At 46.2% G+C, this 19218-nt stretch overlaps 1 protein-coding gene across 1 annotated transcript in view; it reads right to left on the reverse strand.

Moving 5' to 3' along the window:
- The window catches only part of LRRIQ3 (leucine rich repeats and IQ motif containing 3), a 56773-nt gene that overhangs the window by 9027 nt on the left and 28528 nt on the right, over positions 1–19218 (reverse strand). The window contains exons 5-6 of the mRNA XM_040360698.1: positions 18759–18912; positions 14968–15057 (exon numbers count right to left, since the gene is read on the reverse strand). Of these exons, the coding sequence (XP_040216632.1) occupies positions 14968–15057; positions 18759–18912 (244 nt within the window). The remainder of the gene's footprint in view (positions 1–14967; positions 15058–18758; positions 18913–19218) is intronic.

A 19218-nucleotide genomic window follows, 5' to 3' on the forward strand; every position in this document is an offset into this window, starting at 1 on the left:
GGTCTTTAGGCAGCATATTGGTCCGGGGCTTAAGTGGTTAAAACAGCATACAAAGCCTTATGTGTACTTAAAAATCATTTCGGTAGACAAATTAGTCATAGGATTATTGTCAACCAGCACATACTAAAGTCAGCCATGGATGGATCGACTCTCAGATGGTTCAGCAGGAACCAGCTAAAATTCAGTTAATCTATAAGCAGGCTGGTTGCACTGAAGTGGAAGGAAATAAAATTGTATAATCTACAGGCTGCTTAACACTAATTGTAACACACCCCTCGTAAGAGCTGCTGAGTAAGAGCCGGTTCACACTGGGGCGACTCGTCAGGCGGCTCAGCCGCCTGACGAGTCGCGTCCCATTCTATGCAATAGAACCGTTCTAATAGGAGCGACGCAAGTCGCTCCGACTTACAAAAAGGTTCATGCACGGCTTGGGGCGACCTACATTGACTTCTATACAGAGGTCATTTTGCAGGTCGCCTCTGAAGTCTTGCGGAGTCGCCCCCGAAGTCGTGCCGCCTAAGTGTGAACCGGCTTTAAGGGTTCCCCACTGCTGCACAGCCAGTTACTTAGCATTTCCTTCATTCACTCTATCACAAAAAGATCAGTCCTTGGCTTGTTTTGTTGTTTTTATTAGGGGATGATACTTTGGATGGGGTAGGGAATTTATGGGATGGCCAACTTGAAAAATGTCCAAACACATAACAGAGGGACAACTTCCTCCCTGTTTACATGATCTTCTCCTTCCTTCCTCCTCCACAAACTTGGTTCTTTTGTACAGCACCTACTGCTCACTCCTGGTAGAACTAGCAGTATATTGCTAGCTCAGAAAAGGCCCATTACAGGTAGGAACTCTCAGTCCCTTGGCAAAAGTAGCATAAATGGAGTGAACAGCATAACATCTTTCCTTCTGCTTCCCTGTGGCCACTAATCCCAGTTCCACTTGCCCACAGAATGTTAGCCCACCTGGCTGCCACCAGCCAGTCCTGCCTGACTTTCTCTCCACACCAGTCCTGCCCGACTGACACACACACACATGGAGATTTCCCGGGGCAAGGTTATATAAAGACTTGGCACATCGCGTTCTTCAGGAGAGCACTGTTACAGCTGACAGTCTCTTCCTTTGTATTGTCCCTGCACTGTGCTGATCTACTCATTGTCTCTCCTTGCTCCTTCCCATTGCCTCTCCGACATGAATCCTTCTAACTGCCTCCTGTGGTAGGATCCTTCCAGGCCAGCTTTCCTGAACTCCACCTCCGTGGTAAAACCCCTCCCTGGCAGAGATGCCTCAAGGGCCACCGACAGCCTCCCTTAGCACTCCCTCTCCATCTTCCACCCGATCCCCTTGCTGGCATGGCTCATGTCTATTTAAGGGCTTCTTTAGTTATCTGCCATGCCCCCACATGGGGATTCTCCAAAGGCCCCTAAATATTCAAGACAACCCCTGCTAGCCCCCTCACACTATTTTCTAGAAAGTTTCCTCAACATCCTAGATCGGCTATTTATTTTAAAATATGTGCAGTACTTACCCGTTTACGAGACGCATCCTCTCCGTCGCTTCCGGGTATGGGCTTCGGGAATGGGCGTTCCTTCTTGATTGACAGGTTTCCGAGAGGCTTCCGACGGTCGCATCCATCGCGTCACGATTTTCGAAAGAAGCCGAACGTCGGTGCGCAGGCGCAGTATAGAGCCGCACCGACGTTCGGCTTCTTTCGGCTACGAGTGACGCGATGGATGCGACCGTCGGAAGCCTCTCGGAAGAATGTCAATCAAGAAGGAACGCCCGCTCCCGAAGACCATACCCGGAAGCGACGGAAGAAGATGCAGCTCGAAAACGGGTAAGTACTGCACCTATTTTAATACAAATAGCCGATTCCCCTAGACCGAACGAGCAGGAATCTAGGGGAAGAAAAAAAAAAAATTTAGAAATGGGTGAACTCCCGCTTTAAAGAGAATGCTTGTCTTAAACCTCAGAATTTACATGCATCTAAATGGCATTGACTATTTGAACCTTATGATGTGCATATGAACCTGCAATCTATATAAGTCCGGGTTCACACCATTGCAAATTGGATGCGGTTTACCTGCATCCAATTCGCAATAGCAGGAGATATTGACCATCTCTCAATGGAGCCGGTTCACATATCTCTGCAGCTGGTCTGGTGCGTTTTGCAGAAAAACGCTGTGCGTCTTTTGGTCCGTTTCAGGTCCGAATATAGCCCAAAATTTGGTCTGAAATCAGACCTGAAACGATGAACGGAGACACATCGGACCCCTGCTCTGATGTGGTTCATATGTGAACCCAGCCTTAAGGTTTCAATACCGTCCCACTACCTTTGCCCTTCATTTCTCTTGGATATTTGATACTTTGGAAGCAGTGAAGGCTGCTCATTTGGGGCGAACGGGCGCCACCCCCCTAGTCCATGCGTCTGGCCCCTAATCTACAAGCAGGGTGCCGGACACATGGATTTCAATCTTTTTTTTAAGCACATGATCAGAGCCTTTGGCTCTATTTGGCTTAAAAAATGGTGGGCTCGGGGCACAGGGCACTGCGCCCTGAACCCACCCAGCTGTGTGACAATAGCGAATTAACATTTGCTATTGTCTTCCCGATTCTCCAATCAGGAAGTGGGTCTTAAGACCCGACTGGCTGAGAGGAGAAGCGATCGTATTGGCCGCCAAGGAGAGGAGATGCAGGGTGAAGCCGCCGGGGAAGGAGGAGACACAGGAAGGAGCTGAAGCTGCCGTGTCCAAAGTGGCGTAAGTGCGGGGCTGGTGGGCAGAAGAGCGAGCAAGGGAGCGACTGGGAAGGGGGGGTCATGGCGCTTTGGCTGATCGACCAAACAAGGGGGGGCTGGGGGGGCTGTTGGTTTTGTTTGATGCCCCCAAAAAATGGAGCATTGTAGGTAGTAGATATTTCCATAACTTTATAGAGCACTGGATACATTGGCATTTTATGCCAGAAATTTTTTTAAAAATAAGCTGCAAATAAATAATAAATTAATAAAAAAAAGAAAAAATTAAGACTGCACAACAATATAAAAAATACAATATAACAATGGGGGTTTGTCTTACAGATGCACAGGATATACTATATGTACATAAGCCTGTGTCAATATCCAGAATTACCGCATACCGCCTGAGAGGCGGAGGAAGCGATCACAGCAGATCGTTTACACATATGCAAAGGCACACATTAATTTTTCGTTTTAGTGTACAATGGAGAATTTATGAGTCTTGCTCTCATCATAGTTTTATTGTTTATAGATTGGAAGCAGGTTCCGCTTGAGGAGGCGGAATGAGTATTTAAACTTAAGCTGATAAATCCAAGCAGCTTAAATAGCTTTCTTCAAATGAGTTCTGTATGCTTTTAAGCTAGTCATTGCCTTATAAAACGTCTACAGATACGAGAGGAAGGGAAAAAAAAAAAAAAGCTTCAAGCAAATGTATATTAGTAACAAATCAGTATATGGTGATGAAATACACAGAATTATGTAGATGAATGTGTAACATGACCACCATTGAAGGACAGGATAGTAGAAGTGCACACATATTTATTATTCATTATACATTACAGCAGGGGTCAAGTCCTGGGAAAAAAAGTGTGGGAACTCACCCAAGATTTCCGCCCGTCAAAAATAAAAAAAAGTGTGTGTGTATATATATATTTATATACAGTTGTGCTCATAAGTTTACATACCCTGGCAGAAATTATGATTTCTTGGCCATTTTTTTTGCAATCTTTCTTGGTCTACCTGACCTGGGCTTGGTATGAAAAGAGACCCTCATGTACCACTTCTTATTAAGGGATTGAACAGTACTGACTGGCATATTCAAGGCTGTGGATATCTTTTTATATCCTTTTCCATCTTTGTAAAGTTTCATTACCTTGTTACGCAGGTCTTTTGACTGTTCTTTTCTACCTCCTTATGGCTCAGTATCTAGCCTGCTTACTGCATCAACGTGAGAGCTAACAAACTCATTGGGCCAGATCCACAAAGAGTTACGTTGGCGTATCTATTGATACGCCGCGTAACGTCTAGGATGCGCCGGCGTATCTTTGTTTTGTATCCACAAAACAAGATACACCTGAATGTGGGCTAGATCCGACTGACGTACGTCTTAGTACTCTGTCGGATCTTAGGTGCATATTTACGCTGGCCGCCAGGTGGCGCTTCTGTTGATTTCCTTGTAGAGTATGCAAATTAGCTAGATACGCCGATTCTCAGAACCTACGTCCGCCCGGCGCATTTTTTTTACGTCGTTTACGTAAGGCTTTTTCGGCGTAACGTTACCCCTGGATCTATGAGGCGTACGCAATGTTAAGTATGGACGTCGGGACAGCGTCAAATTTTCCGTAGTTTGCGGAAAACGTTCACGAATAGGGCTTTGCGTAAATTATGTTCACGTCGAAGGCATTGACTATTTGCGACGTGATTTCGTTAAAAAAAAACGTAATTTACGTGGGGTCAAGATGAATTAACATAAAACACGCCCACATCTTAGTCATTTGAATTGCGCACCCTTACGCCGACACATTTACACTACGCCGCCGTAACTTACGGCGCAAATTCTTTCTGCATACGGAAACTACACTGTAAGTTACGGCGGCGTAGTGTATCTGAGATACGCTACGCCTGCCTAAAAATAGGCAGATCTTTGTGGATCTGGCCCATTGACTATTTATACACAGACACTAATTGTGATTTAACCCCTTAAGGACCGCCGCACGACTATTTACGTCGGCAGAATGGCACGGCTGGGCATATGGACGTACAGGTCCGAAGCCCAGCCATGAGTCGCGAGCGCGCCGGCGGCAGAGGGCTCGCGACCCAGTCCTGTCCTCCGTGACCGCGCCCGCGGGACCACGCGGTCCCGTGTTCGGGTCACAGAGAGGAAGAACGGGGAGCGGTAAGTGTAAACAAACCTCTCCCAGTGCTTCCTAGTGTGGCTGTCACTGATCGTCTGTTCCCTGTGTTATGGAACGACGATCAGTGATGTCACATGCACAGCCACGCCCCCCCACAGTAAGAACACTCCTTTAGGGCACACTTAACCCCTACAGCGCCCCCTCCTGGTTAACCCCTTCACTGCCAGTGTAATTTTCACAGTAAACAGTGCATTTTTATAGCACTTTTCGCTGTGAAAATGACAATGGTCCCACAAATGTGTCAAAAGTGTCCGCCATAATGTCGCAGTCATGAAAAAAATCGCTGATCGCCACCATTACTAGTTAAAAAAAAAATATTAATAAAAATGCCATAAAACTATCCCCCATTTTGTAAACACTATAACTTTTGCGCAAACCAATCAATAAACGCTTATTGCGATTTTTTACCAAAAATATGTAGAAGAATACGTAATCGTCGCTCTATTTTTGTTTATAGCGCAAAAAATAAAAAACGCAGAGGTGATCAAATACCACCAAAAGAAAGCTCAATTTGTGGGGGGAAAAAAGGCGTCAATTTTGTTTGGGAGTCACGTCGCACGACTGCGCAATTGTCAGTTAAAGCAACACAGTGCCAAATTGCAAAAAGGGGCAAGGTCCTTTACCTGCATAATGGTCCGGGGCTTAAGTGGTTAAAAAGCCACAAATGTGGGAAATGAACCTTTTAATTGTCATTTTGTGTGTGCCACCTTCTGTGTCTGTTCCAGAGGGCCAAACATGCCAGGGTATGTAAACTTTTGATCAGGGTGATTTGAGTGATTTATGTTATTATGATTTTAAAAGAGTTAATTGATAATAAATGGCTTCAGCCAAACACTAACCATGAGTGATAGAAAAGTTTTTGTGTCATCATTCATATTCTCTGAAAAATGGCCAAGAAATCATAAATTCTGCCAGGGTATGCAAACTTATGAGCACAACTGTTCAGATATAATATGTAGCAAAGTTCCAGGGCCCCTGAGGCCTAATGGGGACCTCCAGAGTTTGGGACAGTTGACATCCATGTGTAGAGTGGGCTATAAGGCATGATGGGTGTAATGCAAGATGAAATGTAGGGGCGCCAGACACTTTTTGAATGCAAAGAGATTTATTCTCTCCCACAGAACTGTGGAAGAGAGGGTTAGGGCCAGGACACCCATAAGTAGATCAAATGATAGGCCCGGATTCACAAAGGACTTGCGTCGACGTATCTCCAGATACGCCGCGTAAGTGCAAATATGCGCCGTCGTATCTATGCGCCTGACCCACAAACTAAGATACGCCTAAAAACAGGCTTCATCCCACCGACGTAACTTGTCTACACCGGCGTAGCGTGGGCGCATATTTACGCTGGACGCATTTGGCGCTCCCATTGATTTTGTATTCAAATATGCAAATGAGGGAGATACGGCGATTCACGAACGTACATGCGCCCGGCGCAGGCTACGCGCGGTGCGCGCAAGTCATACGTCCGGCGTAAAGTTATGCCCCATAAAGGAGGTGTAACTCAGCAGCATCCATGCAAAGGGAACACAAGCCGACGTATTTTACGTAATTTACGTAGGACGTGAATATGACTAGGCGTAGGTTACGTTCACGCCGTAGGCAGTGATCCGGCGTATCTTAGGGAGTAGTTCCGACGTGATTCTGAGCATGCGCACTGGGATGCATCCACGGGACGGCGCATGCGCCGTTCGTTATACGTATCTGTCTGGCGCTCAGCCCATCATTTGCATGGGGTCACGCCTCATTTGCATGGCTCACGCCCACTTCCACCTACGCCGGCTTACGCCTAGGAAACCCAGCTCAGTTTTGGCAGCACTGGCTTTGTGAATCCAGTGCTTGCCTCTCTGCGCTGCGTTGGCGTAGCGTAAAAGAAAGGCGGCATAAATGTGCGCCGATGTCTGTGAATCCGGGCCATAATTAGCAGACTCTGAGACTTCTATAGGTAGACAGCTATACAGGTGAAGGCCTCCAACCGGACACCACTTCTGTATAGGTAGCATACCTCCCAACATTTTGAGATGGGAGTGAGGGACACCTACTAACAAACGTATGTAGGCATAGGACACGCCCCCTGCCATACACCCCCTTAAAGGAGAATTAACCCCCAAAAAAATTAATTAACCACTTCCCGACTGCCGCATGTATATGTACGTCCACAGAATGGCACATACAGGCAAATGGGCGTACATGTATGTCCTTGCCTTCTAGCGGGTGGGGGGTCCGATCGGGATATGCTACATGCGGTGGTCGGATTCCCGCGGGGAGCGATCCGGGACGACGGCGCGGCTATTTGTTTATAGCCGCTCCGTCGCGATCGCTCCCCGGAGCTGAAGAACGGGGAGAGACGTATGTAAACACGGCTTCCCCGTGCTTCACTGTGGCGGCTGCATCGATCGAGTGATCCCTTTTATAGGGAGACTCGATCGATGACGTCAGTCCTACAGCCACACCCCCCTACAGTTGTAAACACACACTAGGTGAACCCTAACTCCTACAGCGCCCCCCGTGGTTAACTCCCAAACTGCAACTGTCATTTTCACAATAAACAATGCAATTTAAATGCATTTTTTGCTGTGAAAATGACAGTGGTCCCAAAAATGTGTCAAAATTGTCCGAAGTGTCCGCCATAATGTCGCAGTCACGAAAAAAATCGCTGATCGCCGCCATTAGTAGTAAAAAAAATATTATTAATAAAAATGCAATAAAACTATCCCCTATTTTGTAAACGCTATAAATTTTGCGCAAACCAATCGATAAACGCTTATTGCGATTTTTTTTACTAAAAATAGGTCGAAGAATACGTATCGGCCTAAACTGAGGGAAAACATTTTTTTTAGATATGTTTTTGGGGGATATTTATTATAACAAAAAGTAAAAAATATTGGCCCAGATTCAAGTAGAATCGCGCAATATTTGCGTGGGCAAAGAGCAAATTTTTTTCTCTGCGCCCACGCAAATATTGCGCTTTGCCCGCGATTCACGGAGCAGTTTCTCCGTAAATTGCGCGGGCAATATGCTAAGCAGCCGGGCGCAAGGCTGCCTAATGTAAATGATCCCGCCGGGGGCGGGAATCATTTAAATTAGGCGCGCTCCCGCGCCGAGCGAACAGCGCATGCTCCGTCGGGAAACTTTCCCGACGTGCATTGCGGCAAATGACGTCGCAAGGACGTCATTTGCTTGTAAGTGAACGTGAATGGCGTCCAGCGCCATTCACGGTTCACTTACGTAAACGACGTGAAATTTGAACGTCGCGAGCGGGAGGCGCAGCTATACTTTAGCATTGGCTGCGCCTGCTATTAGCAGGAGCAGCCTTATGCTAAAGGCGCCGTACGGAAACTCCGTACCTTGCGTGAGAAGGGCCCGCGCAACTTTTGTGAATCGGTGGTAGTATGCAATTTGCATACTATACGCCGATCACAATGGCCGCGCCCCCTAGCGGCCAACGCAAGAATGCAGCCTGGGATGTGAAGGCATAAGGAGGCTTATGTCTGTCAGATCCTAGGCTGCAGTCGGTGTAACGAGGTTCCTGAATCAGGAGCACTCGTTACACCGGAGCAAGTAAGCCCTTGCGCCGCGCAACCTATTGTTGCGCGGGCGCAAGTGCTTCTTGAATCTGGGCCATTGCATTTTTTTCAAAATTGTTGCTCTATTTTTGTTTATAGCGCAAAAAATAAAAACCGCAGAGGTGTTCAAATACCACCAAAAGAAAGCTCTATTTGTGGGGAAAAAAGGACCGCGCAATTGTCTGTTAAAGCGACGCAGTGCCGAATCGCAAAACCTGGCCTGGGCATTTAGCTGCCTAAAGGTCCGGGGCATAAGTGGTTAAATCCACAAGGACTTTTTTTTTTACCACTACTATTCCTTTATATTGGCTTTTAACATGTACAAATGCAGCAGTTTAGAATTTGGATGAAAAGTTTAGCAGTGGGAAACACTTTTTGAAAGATAAAAAGTGCATTTTCTTTCAATCTTCTTTTATTTGTTTTTAAATAGCAAAGCAAAAATACACAGAACCCTAGGAGGCATTCCTCTGGTTTAAATCAATCAACTCATATATAAGGGGGTTATATACCTGACAATTCAGACAATACAATAATAAAAAATAATAATTCGCTTTTCGCCCTGTCATTCCTGTCCTTCTCCATACATAACCGGGGATCGGGGAAAGAGAAAAAAAATCCGTAATACATTATATAATTCTCTCTTATGCTAATTCTCTACCCCGTTACCCCAAATCTACTTCATTAATCCACTCCCCTAATACCATTTTGCCTCCGTACCCTTTTGCCCCCGTCCCAGCAGGAAATCCATGTCCCGTCGAGATTGGGGCAAGTATTCTGTCCCTCTCTGCCTTGCCTCCCCTTTATCCCCCCATCTGTAAAGTAACCCAAAAAACAAAATCCCAGCAGTCAGACGATCAAAACAAAACAAAGCAAAAAAAAAAAAAAAAAAAAAAAAAAAGGGAAAAAAAGACCCCCCCCCCGGGCCTCCCCACGTCCCCCCCCCCCTCAATCCTCATCTATCAAGGCCTTTCCCTCCTCCGAGTATCTAAATATATTCCACTCCGCCCACGTTTCCAAATATACCTTTCGTTTCTGCCTTGAGGTCCATACCAGGTCCTCTATTTTATTCAGGTCTTCCACTCTATTGAGCCACATCCTAATAGTTGGAGGCCGTGTCTGCTTCCACATCCCTGGGATACATGCCCGGGCTGCATTTAAAAGGTGGCACACCATCGTTTTCCTATATCTCCTCACTGACATCTCTGTATCTTGCAACATAAAGAAGGACCACTCGTCTGGTAGTTGTTCCCTACTGAATCTTTGCGTTATTTCTCGGACCCTGCTCCAGTATCTTAAAATCTTGGGGCAGGCCCAGAAGATATGTATTAAAGTTCCTCCTCTCTTCCCGCACCTCCAACATCTGTCTATCATATCTGGGTAGCATTTATTCAGTACCTCCGGAGTCCGGTACCACTGTGACAAAATTTTATAATTCATCTCTTGTGTCTTTACACACATAGAGGATTCAAAAATATTCCGAATTATTTTGTTCTTTTGCTCTTCTGTAAAAGGCCTTCCCAATTCACGCTCCCATTTATTAAAAAAAGGTATCTGTGACTCCTCTGTTGGGTTATTCAAAAGCTCACTAATTCTTGATAGGGAGTGCCGTAAAGTCCCCCCCCCCACTACAGTACCTCTCAAACCTTGTCAAACTTCGGCCGTATCTGGCCGGGGATTTCAAAGTATCAAGGTAATGTTGTAGTTGTAAAGACCGCCAAAAGTCAAGTTGATAGGGTAAGTCACCCATTGTCATCTCCTGCCTAGTGATCCAGGTCCCCTCCTTCAGGAAGTGCGAAGCCTGAAACCGCCCCTGTTCTATTAATTTACAAAATGGTCCTTTCGTCCAATCTGGTTTAAACTGTGGGTTTCCCAGAATTGGGAAGAGCGGTGAATCCTCCGTTGATAGAATCCCTCTCACGAATAACTTATGTGCCACCCGGAGAGTGGGACCTATCAACGGATGATTCTTAATATCCATTGAGAGCCCCCGATAACACCATGCTGCCCTCTGCAGCATACATCCGCATTGATCTTGCTCTAGCCCTGGCCATAACTTATCTCCAGAATGTCTACTCCAGTCAATAAGTCGACACAATAACGCCGCCTGGTAATATCTATAAAGATCCGGGGCCGCTATTCCTCCATCCCGTTTAGCCAATGATATTACGCAAGCCTTTATTCTTGGACGTTTATTCGCCCAGATAAATCTATTAATAAGGGACTGTGCTTGTTTGAAAAAAAAATTTGGTATTGCAATCGGGAGGGTCTGAAAGAGGTACAGAAATTTAGGTAATATGCTCATTTTGATGATGCTGGATCTCCCAAACCACGAATGGAACCCCCTCTGCCATCCATCCAGGAGGGCCCGGGTTTTGGACAATAAGGGTACAAAATTAAGTTTAAAAACTTGTGTTAAGTCCGCCGGGATGGATGTACCCAGATATGTAAGGGAGGTGTCCGACCATCTGAATCTGAACTTTAATTTCAGTTTCCTTAATTCTCTCCCTGGGATCGCCACTCCCATCGCCTCTGATTTATCATAGTTAATCTTAAAATTTGACCACTCTCCATACACACTTAGTTCTTGTATCAGGTTGGGAAGGGATTCCATCGGGCTGGTCAGACTAAACATCATGTCATCTGCATATGCTGAACATTTATATTCTGTACCTCCCAGAGACACCCCCTTAATACCAGAATTCAGCCGTATCCTACTCAAAAGTGGCTCCACCGTCAGGGCAAACAATAGCGGCGATAAGGGACACCCCTGCCTAGTCCCATTGGAAAGTTTAAAGGGTGATGACAGTATTCCATTCACTCTGACCTGCGCCACCGGGTGTGTATAGTTGCTTGCAATCCATTGCAACATCTTTCTACCAAACCCCATGTGTCTTAGTACTGCAAACATAAATTGCCAGTTTATCCGGTCAAATGCTTTTTCTGCATCCGTTCCAAAAAAGACACATGGGGTTCGGGAAGTACCAACCAGGTGGATCAGGTTCATAGTCTTAACCGTATTGTCTCGAGCCTCCCGCATCTGCACAAATCCCACCTGGTCTTTGTGGACCAATCCTGGAATGTTCCGCTGAACTCTCCCCGCCAGAATCCTAGCAAAAAGCTTCAGGTCTTCGTTCAGCAAAGAGATCGGTCTATAATTCCCACATTGGGAGGGATCCTTTCCTTCCTTAGGAATAACTGCTATCACCGCCTTCAATGAGTCAGGGTGGAATGCACCCGAGTCCCCTAAGCCATTAAACATTTTTATCATAAATGGGCCCAACTCTGACAGAAAGGCTCTATAGTATTGAATGGTATACCCATCCGGTCCCGGTGCCTTCCCCCCTTTCCCCTTTTTCACTGCCTCCTGTAGTTCCTCTATTGTAATGGGTTTTTCCATCTCTTGACTCATTTCTGATGTTAGACTCGGGATGCCCGAGGATGCTATGTAGTTACCCATTTCCGCCTTATCCTGCGAACTTATTTGCAAATTATATAGAGAACTGTAAAAGTCTCCAAATCTCCCTGCTATCTCTCTAGGTAACGAGATTTTCTCTCCGCCTGTGCCCTGAATTATTGGGATATAGGTCTTAGTCTGTTGTTCTTTTAACAAGCTTGCCAGTTGTTTCCCGCTCTTATTCCCAAACTCATAGTCCTGCCTTCTACCGTTTTGTATAGCCCTTTTAGCTCTGTATAAAAGTATTTCTGTAATCTGCCTACGGGCCGCCCGTAAATCCCGTTCTAACTCTGGGTTAGGGTACTGTTTATGTCTTGTTTCCAAACTTGCAATCTCTGTCATTAAAGATGTTACCTTCAGCTCCCTTTCTCTCTTGATCCTTGACCCAGCCTTCATCAGAACCCCCCTTATTACCGCCTTATGAGCCTCCCAAACCACTCCCAGATTACAATTGGGGATATCGTTAGTCTCGAAGTACCACTTTATTTCCTTCCGTACCTCCTCTAGTATAGCCTCCTCCTGTAGTAAACTTTCATTCAATCTCCATGACCCGGACCCTGGGGGCCGGGAGTCTCCTAACGCGTATCTCAAAAGAATTGGGGCATGGTCTGTCCACGTAATCTCTCCTATTTCAACCTCTTTTACAGAATGTAACTGATTGTGTGGAATAAAGTAGTAATCTATCCGCGAGTAGCTCTTGTGCGGGATAGAGTAAAAGGAGTAGTCTCGTTCCCCCGGATGCATCAGTCTCCATATATCTATTAATCTTGCCTGTTGTAACATGTGTTGAATACGCTTCCGGGTTCCCCCCCTGACTGATGATCCACCAGTTGATGTATCTACCTTTGCGTCTAATGGCGTGTTCAAATCTCCTCCCATTAACAACTGGCCTTCCTGAAAACCTGTCAAGTTATCCAAAAATTTTCTCATGAAGCGATCTTGTTGTGTATTGGGGGAATAAAAAGTAGCCAGGGTTATTACAATACCCGCTATAGTTCCTTTCACAGCTAGATACTGCCCCCCTGGGTCCACCAACGATTCTGTAAATGACCATGGGGTGTTTTTTGAAATTAAGATAGAGACTCCCCCCCTTTTAGCCTCTGGATTCGTTGCGTGATATACCCATGGGAACGATCTACTTACAAGAAAGGGTGAAAAAAAAAAAAAAAAAAAGTGCATTTTATATACAAACTAAATAGATCAAACCAAAATAAGAGACAAATGAGGAGGAATGAGGGACAGAGGGGCATTGCTCTAAATCAGGGACAGTTGAGAGCTATGTAGATAGGACCGCTGTCTCCTATGGCAACAGTCTTGTAGTAGTTACTAGAGGAAATTGTATTTAACTTGTATTTGACGAACCAATCGTGTGTGGGCCCCATCAGTTTTTTTCCCACCGGTGAAAAAAAATAGAACCCGTTTTAAAAATTTCTGATGGTTAAAAAACCGATCGTCTGTGGGGAAATCCATCGGTCAAAAATCCACGCATGCTCAGAATCAAGTCGACGCATGCTCGGAAGCATTGAACTTCGTTTTTCTCTGCACGTCGTTGTGTTTTACGTCACTGCGTTGGACACGATCAGATTTTTAACTGATGGTGTGTAGGCAAGACTGATAAAAGTCAACTTCATCTGATGAAAAAATCCATCGGTCCGTTTTCATCGGAATGAACCGATCGTGTGTATGTGGCATTACTGTGCCCATCAACACAGCCTCACTGTGCCCATCAATGCAGCCTCACTGTGCCCATCATCGCAGATTTACTGTGCCCATAAATGCAGCCTCACTGTGCCCATCAATGCAGCCTTACTGTGCCCATCATTGTAGACTGCTGGGTAACAATTTACTCGGCGTAACATCATCTTTCACAATATGAACATAAATTGAGCTAACTTTACTGTTGTCTTATTTTTTAAATCAAAAAAGTGGTAATATTTTCCCAAAAACAGTACACTTGTAAGACCGCTGTGCAAATACGGTGTGACAAAAAGTATTACAACAACAACCATTTTATTTTCTAGAGTGTAAGAAAAATTATGGCCCAGATTCTCGTAGAATAGCGTAACTTAGGGCGGGCATAACGTATCTCATTTATGTTACGCCGCCGCAAGTTTTTTAGGCAAGTGCTTTATTCACAAAGAACTTGCCTGTAAAGTTGCGGCGGCGTAGCGTAAATCACACGACGCAAGCCCGCCTAATTCAAAATAAGCGGGTAGGGGGCGTGTAGCATTTAAATTAAGCTCGTTCCCGCGCCAAACGTACTGCGCATGCGCCGTCTGTAAAATATCCCAGGGTGCATTGCTCCAAATGATGTCGCAAGAACGTCATTGGTTTCGACGTGAACGTAAATGGCGTCCAGCCCCATTCACGGACGACTTGCGCAAACAACGTAAATGTATAAATTTCCACGTGTGAACGACGGCCATATTTAACATTGGTTGCCCCTCATATAGCAGGGGCAACTTTACGCCGGAAAAACCTAACGTAAACGTCGTAACTTTACTGCGTCAGCCGCGCGTACATTCGGGAATTCGCGTATCCAGCTAATTTGCATACTCGACGAGGAAAACGACGGAAGCGCCACCTAGCGGGCAAAAAAAAAAATTGCAGTTAAGATCCGATGGTGTAAGAGCCTTACGCCTGTCGGATGGAATGGATATCTATGCGTAACTGATTCTAAGAATCAGTCGCATAGATACGACGGCCCAGATTAGGACTTACGACGGCGTACATGGCGCTGCGCCGTCGTAAGCCCTTTGGGCCATAATGTTTGGGAATTCTAAGTAATTTTCTAGCAAAGAAAAAACAAGATTAAAAAATAGGCCTGGTCCTTAAGTGGTAAAACATTGAAAATGGCTTTTGAAATGACATTAACGTGTTAAAGCTTACATGATATTTTAGTGATTGGGTTTTCATACACTTTAATATTTAAGAATGGAGGCAGGGCTGGGTGAAGCTCTATGGAAAGTCGTTTTTTTTTAGGATGAAGATAAAACACACAAGCAAGTATTGCGGCTCACCTGTCGTACGTCCCGCTGTATCTTCCACAAATCAACCGTAATACGCTTCACTGGCGTTGTATCCGGAGTGCTGTTTACTTGTCTCACGGGCTGTTAAATGTTTATGAGAGAAAAAAAGGCCTCATGAAGCAACGTCCTTCCACCCAGCAATGTCACAGAGTCTAATGTCCATGGCGGTACCAAGGGCAGAAGAGCGAACAAACTTCCATGGATGCTGAAAGCAACACATCGGCCAAAACTGTCTGCGTTTACAGATTATTTACCTACATTTCATTTTTGGTAATGAATATATTGCAAAACAATGATTAACTCTGGAAAAAAAGTTAGTACATACGTTTTCTATCTAAAGAGTAACTCCACTTTTATTGAGCAAAAAAAAAAACTCTCCACTTGGTGATCTAAGTATTGGGACGCCTGACTTTACATCAGTGCTTCTCAAATAGTGAGGCTCCATAAAGGGGGGCTCGTTCCGGACCGCGGCGATCACGTCATTTAGTATCCGCTTCTGTCCCCAGCCTCCTCCGCTAGTTAGAGGAGCGGACGGCGGGAGGCGGGACATTTTTGAACTGGGGGACGGGACCAGCGAGGTAGCAGCCTGTCATGTAAGGGACGTACAGGTAAAAAAAAGTATTGGGACGCCTGACTTTACATTAGTGCTTCTCAAATAGTGGGACGCGCCCCCCAGGGGGGGCCCGAGGCTCCATAAAGGGGGGCTCGTTCCGGACCGCGGCGATCGCGCCATTTAGTATCCGCTTCTGTCCCCAGCCTCCTCCGCTAGTTAGAGGAGCGGACGGCGGGAGGCGGGACATTTTTGAACTGGGGGACGGGACCAGCGAGGTAGCAGCCTGTCATGTAAGGGACGTACAGGTAAAAAAAAGTATTGGGACGCCTGACTTTACATTAGTGCTTCTCAAATAGTGGGACGCGCCCCCCAGGGGGGGCCCGAGGCTCCATAAAGGGGGGCTCGTTCCGGACCGAGGCGATCGCGCCATTTAGTATTCGCTTCTGTCCCCAGCCTCCTCCGCTAGTTAGAGGAGCGGACGGCGGGAGGCGGGACATTTTTGAACTGGGGGACGGGACCAGAGAGGTAGCAGCCTGTCATGTTGGACGGCAGGTGATTGGCTGCTAGGGGGCGGTCCTAGCAGCCAATCACCAGTTCGCCCAAAAGTCGCCCCGCCCCGCCCAGTGCTGCTGCGGCTTCACTTGACGAATGTCCCGCCTCCTGCTCTCCGCGCTGAAAAGTTACAGGTAGGAGTGGAGAGGGAGGAAGGGAGGAAAAATATATGGAAATGCTAAGGACGAGGAGTGGGGGCTGTGCTGTGGGGGGAAAAGGGGGGTTATGTGATGGGGGAAACTGTGTGCAGGATATGTGATGGGGGTCATGTAAAGGGGGCAATACTTTGTGGGGGGGGTATGTGATGGGGTCATGTAAAGGGGGCAATACTGTGTGGGGGGATATGTGATGGGGCAATACTGTGTGGGGGGGATATGTGATGGGGCAATACTGTGTGGGGGGGATATGTGAAGAAGGGCAATACTGTGTGGGGGGATATGTGCAGAAGGGCAATACTGTGTGTGGGGGGATATGTGAAGAAGGGCAATACTGTGTGGGGGGACATGTGGATACAGTGTTATGCAGAGGTGTACTTATAACAATTTTATAGACAAATGATACTATTTACAGTCGCGCGGGGGGCGCGAAATGTTTTCTTCTTCCTAGGGGGGGGCATGACAGAAAATAATTGAGAAGCACTGCTTTACATGCACATGAACTTTAATGGCATCCCAGTCTCATGCCGCATACACACGATCATTTTTGGGCTTGTAAAAAAAGAAATTTATCAGCCTCTATAAAAAACTAAGTTTTTTCCAACTTCATCATTAAAACGGCCTTGCCTACACACGATCGTGAAAAAAAAAATGCTCTAGCAAAGCACGGTGACGTACAACACGTACGACGGCACTATAAAGGGGAAGTTCCATGCGGATGGCGCCACCCTTGGGGCTGCTTTAGCTGATTCCGTGTTAGTAAAAGACGATTTGCGCTTTTCTGTCTGTTACAGCGTGATGAATGTGCTTACTCCATTACGAGTGCTAGTTTTACCAGAACGAGCGCTTCCATCTCATAACTTGCTTCTGACCATGCGCGAGTTTTTAACGTCGTTTTAGCCCACACACGATCATTTTTTTCAACCCGAAAAACGACAACGTTTAAAACGTTGTTAAAAAATGCAGCATGTTCGAATTTTTTTTTTTTTTTCGTTTTTCGCCTGGGCACGATGGGGGGTTTATGTGTCCAGTAAGCAAGTGGTGAAAGCCTTGTTTTTTTTTTCTTTTAAAAATAACAAACATGTTATTCAGTACTTACCTGCTCTGTGTAGTGGTTTTGTACAGAGCAGCTCGGATCCTCCTCTTCTCAGGTCCCACGGGGGCGTTCCTGGTTCCTCCCCCCTGCCGGGTGCCCCCACAACAAGCAGCTTGTTCTGGGGGCACCCAAGCAGATGACCTCCTGAGCCGCGGCTCTGTGTTCATTCACACAGAGCCGCAGCTCAGCCCCACCCCCTCTGTCTCCTGATTGGCTCACTGGCTGTGATGGGAGCCAATAGCTCCCACTGCTGCCAAAATCCAATCAGGAGTGTGAGTCCCCAGAGAAGCAAGGCTTTCATGGACATCACTGGATCGAGCGGGGGGTCAGGTAAGTATTAGGGGGGCTGCTGCACACAGAAGGTTTTTTACCTTCAGGCATAGAATACAACCACTTCTAAGTAGAAGAAAGCCACCATTGTTGGTTTTCTTAAGTACTGTATAAGTAGAAGGAAGCCACTATTGTTGGTTTTCTTACGTCTAAGAAGAAAGAAGCCACCATTGTTGGTTTTCTTAAGTCTAAGTAGAAGGAAGCCACCGTTGTTGGTTTTCTTAAGTTTAAGTAGACGTAAGACACCATTGCTGCTTTTCTTAAGTCTAAGAAAGCCACCATTGTTGGCTTCCTTAAGTTTAAGTAGACATAAGCCACTATTTCTGCTTTTCTTAAGTCTAAGTAGAAGGAAACCACCATTGCTGGTTTTCTTAAGTCTAAGTAGAAGTAAGCCACTATTTTGGTTTTCTTAAGTCTAACTAGAAGGAAGCCACCATTGTTGGTAGAAGGAGAGCACCATTGTTGGTTTTCTTGACCCTAAGTAGGAGAGCGCCATTGTTGGTTTTCTTAAGTCTAAGTAGAAGGAAGCCACCATTGTTGGTTTTCTTAAAGATCAAGAAAACACACTTGCTGTTTGTTGAGGCAATGCAAGCATTATTGCAACACGTCACTGAGCAGGAGCAAGTATAAGATCAGGAATTTTGACTTCACTGGCTGCATGCTTTCTCCAAATTGGCTGCTCAGGCAGCATTGAAGCCTAAGGCCCCGTACACACGACCAGTTTCCTCGGCAGAATTCAGCTTCCGACCAAGTTTCTGGCTGAATTCTGCCGAGAAACCCGGCCGTGTGTACACTTTCGGCCGAGGAAGCCGACGAGGACCTCGGCGAGGAAATAGAGAACACGTTCTCTATTTCCTCGTTGTTCTATGGGAGCTCTCGTCCCGCCGAGCTCCTCGGCGGCTTCAGGGCTGAACTGGCCGAGGAACTCGATGTGTTTGGCACGTCGAGTTCGTCGGCCGTGTGTACGAGGCCTAAGATGAGGCAGCAAACATTTCCAAAGCAGGTCAGCAATGCACACGTGTCTTTTCCTATCTCATTACACTGATACAAATAAAGTGTCGGGGACACGGGAAGTCCCGTCTCCTGGGTGCCCTACCTGCTTAACGGCGGCCATTCTTCTGCTGTTGGGGAGGTCGGAAATGTTATCTATCAATCTGGATTTCACAAGAAGTCTCTTCCTGTCCTCCTCCTGACTTCTCCTCCGCTGGGAATGCAATTTTGTCCTCCGCTTCCCCGGCTGAAAAATAAGACTACAAATACACACGCGACATATTATTTTTAGTATACTGTGCAAATATTCTAAGCCCCGGGTAATGGATGGGGGATGAAGAGCCACACTGTGACCCTCCACATCCATAAAGAAAAGCTCCGATGGCAGCCATAGCGCAGATTGGATTTTCTCTACCTTATTTTATTTTGTATATGGATACTTCATTTTTCTTTTTTATACCCCTATCACTCCTCCCGAACTCCCAGCGCTCTATTTAGCTTTGAGCTATGTCTCGGCTGCCTTCCTCTCTCTCTCTCTCCCAGCTCCTCCACCGCGCCTTCTGCTA

Source organism: Rana temporaria, chromosome 7 (genome assembly GCF_905171775.1).
Source record: "Rana temporaria chromosome 7, aRanTem1.1, whole genome shotgun sequence".
In the NCBI taxonomy this organism is placed as follows: Eukaryota; Metazoa; Chordata; class Amphibia; order Anura; family Ranidae; genus Rana; species Rana temporaria.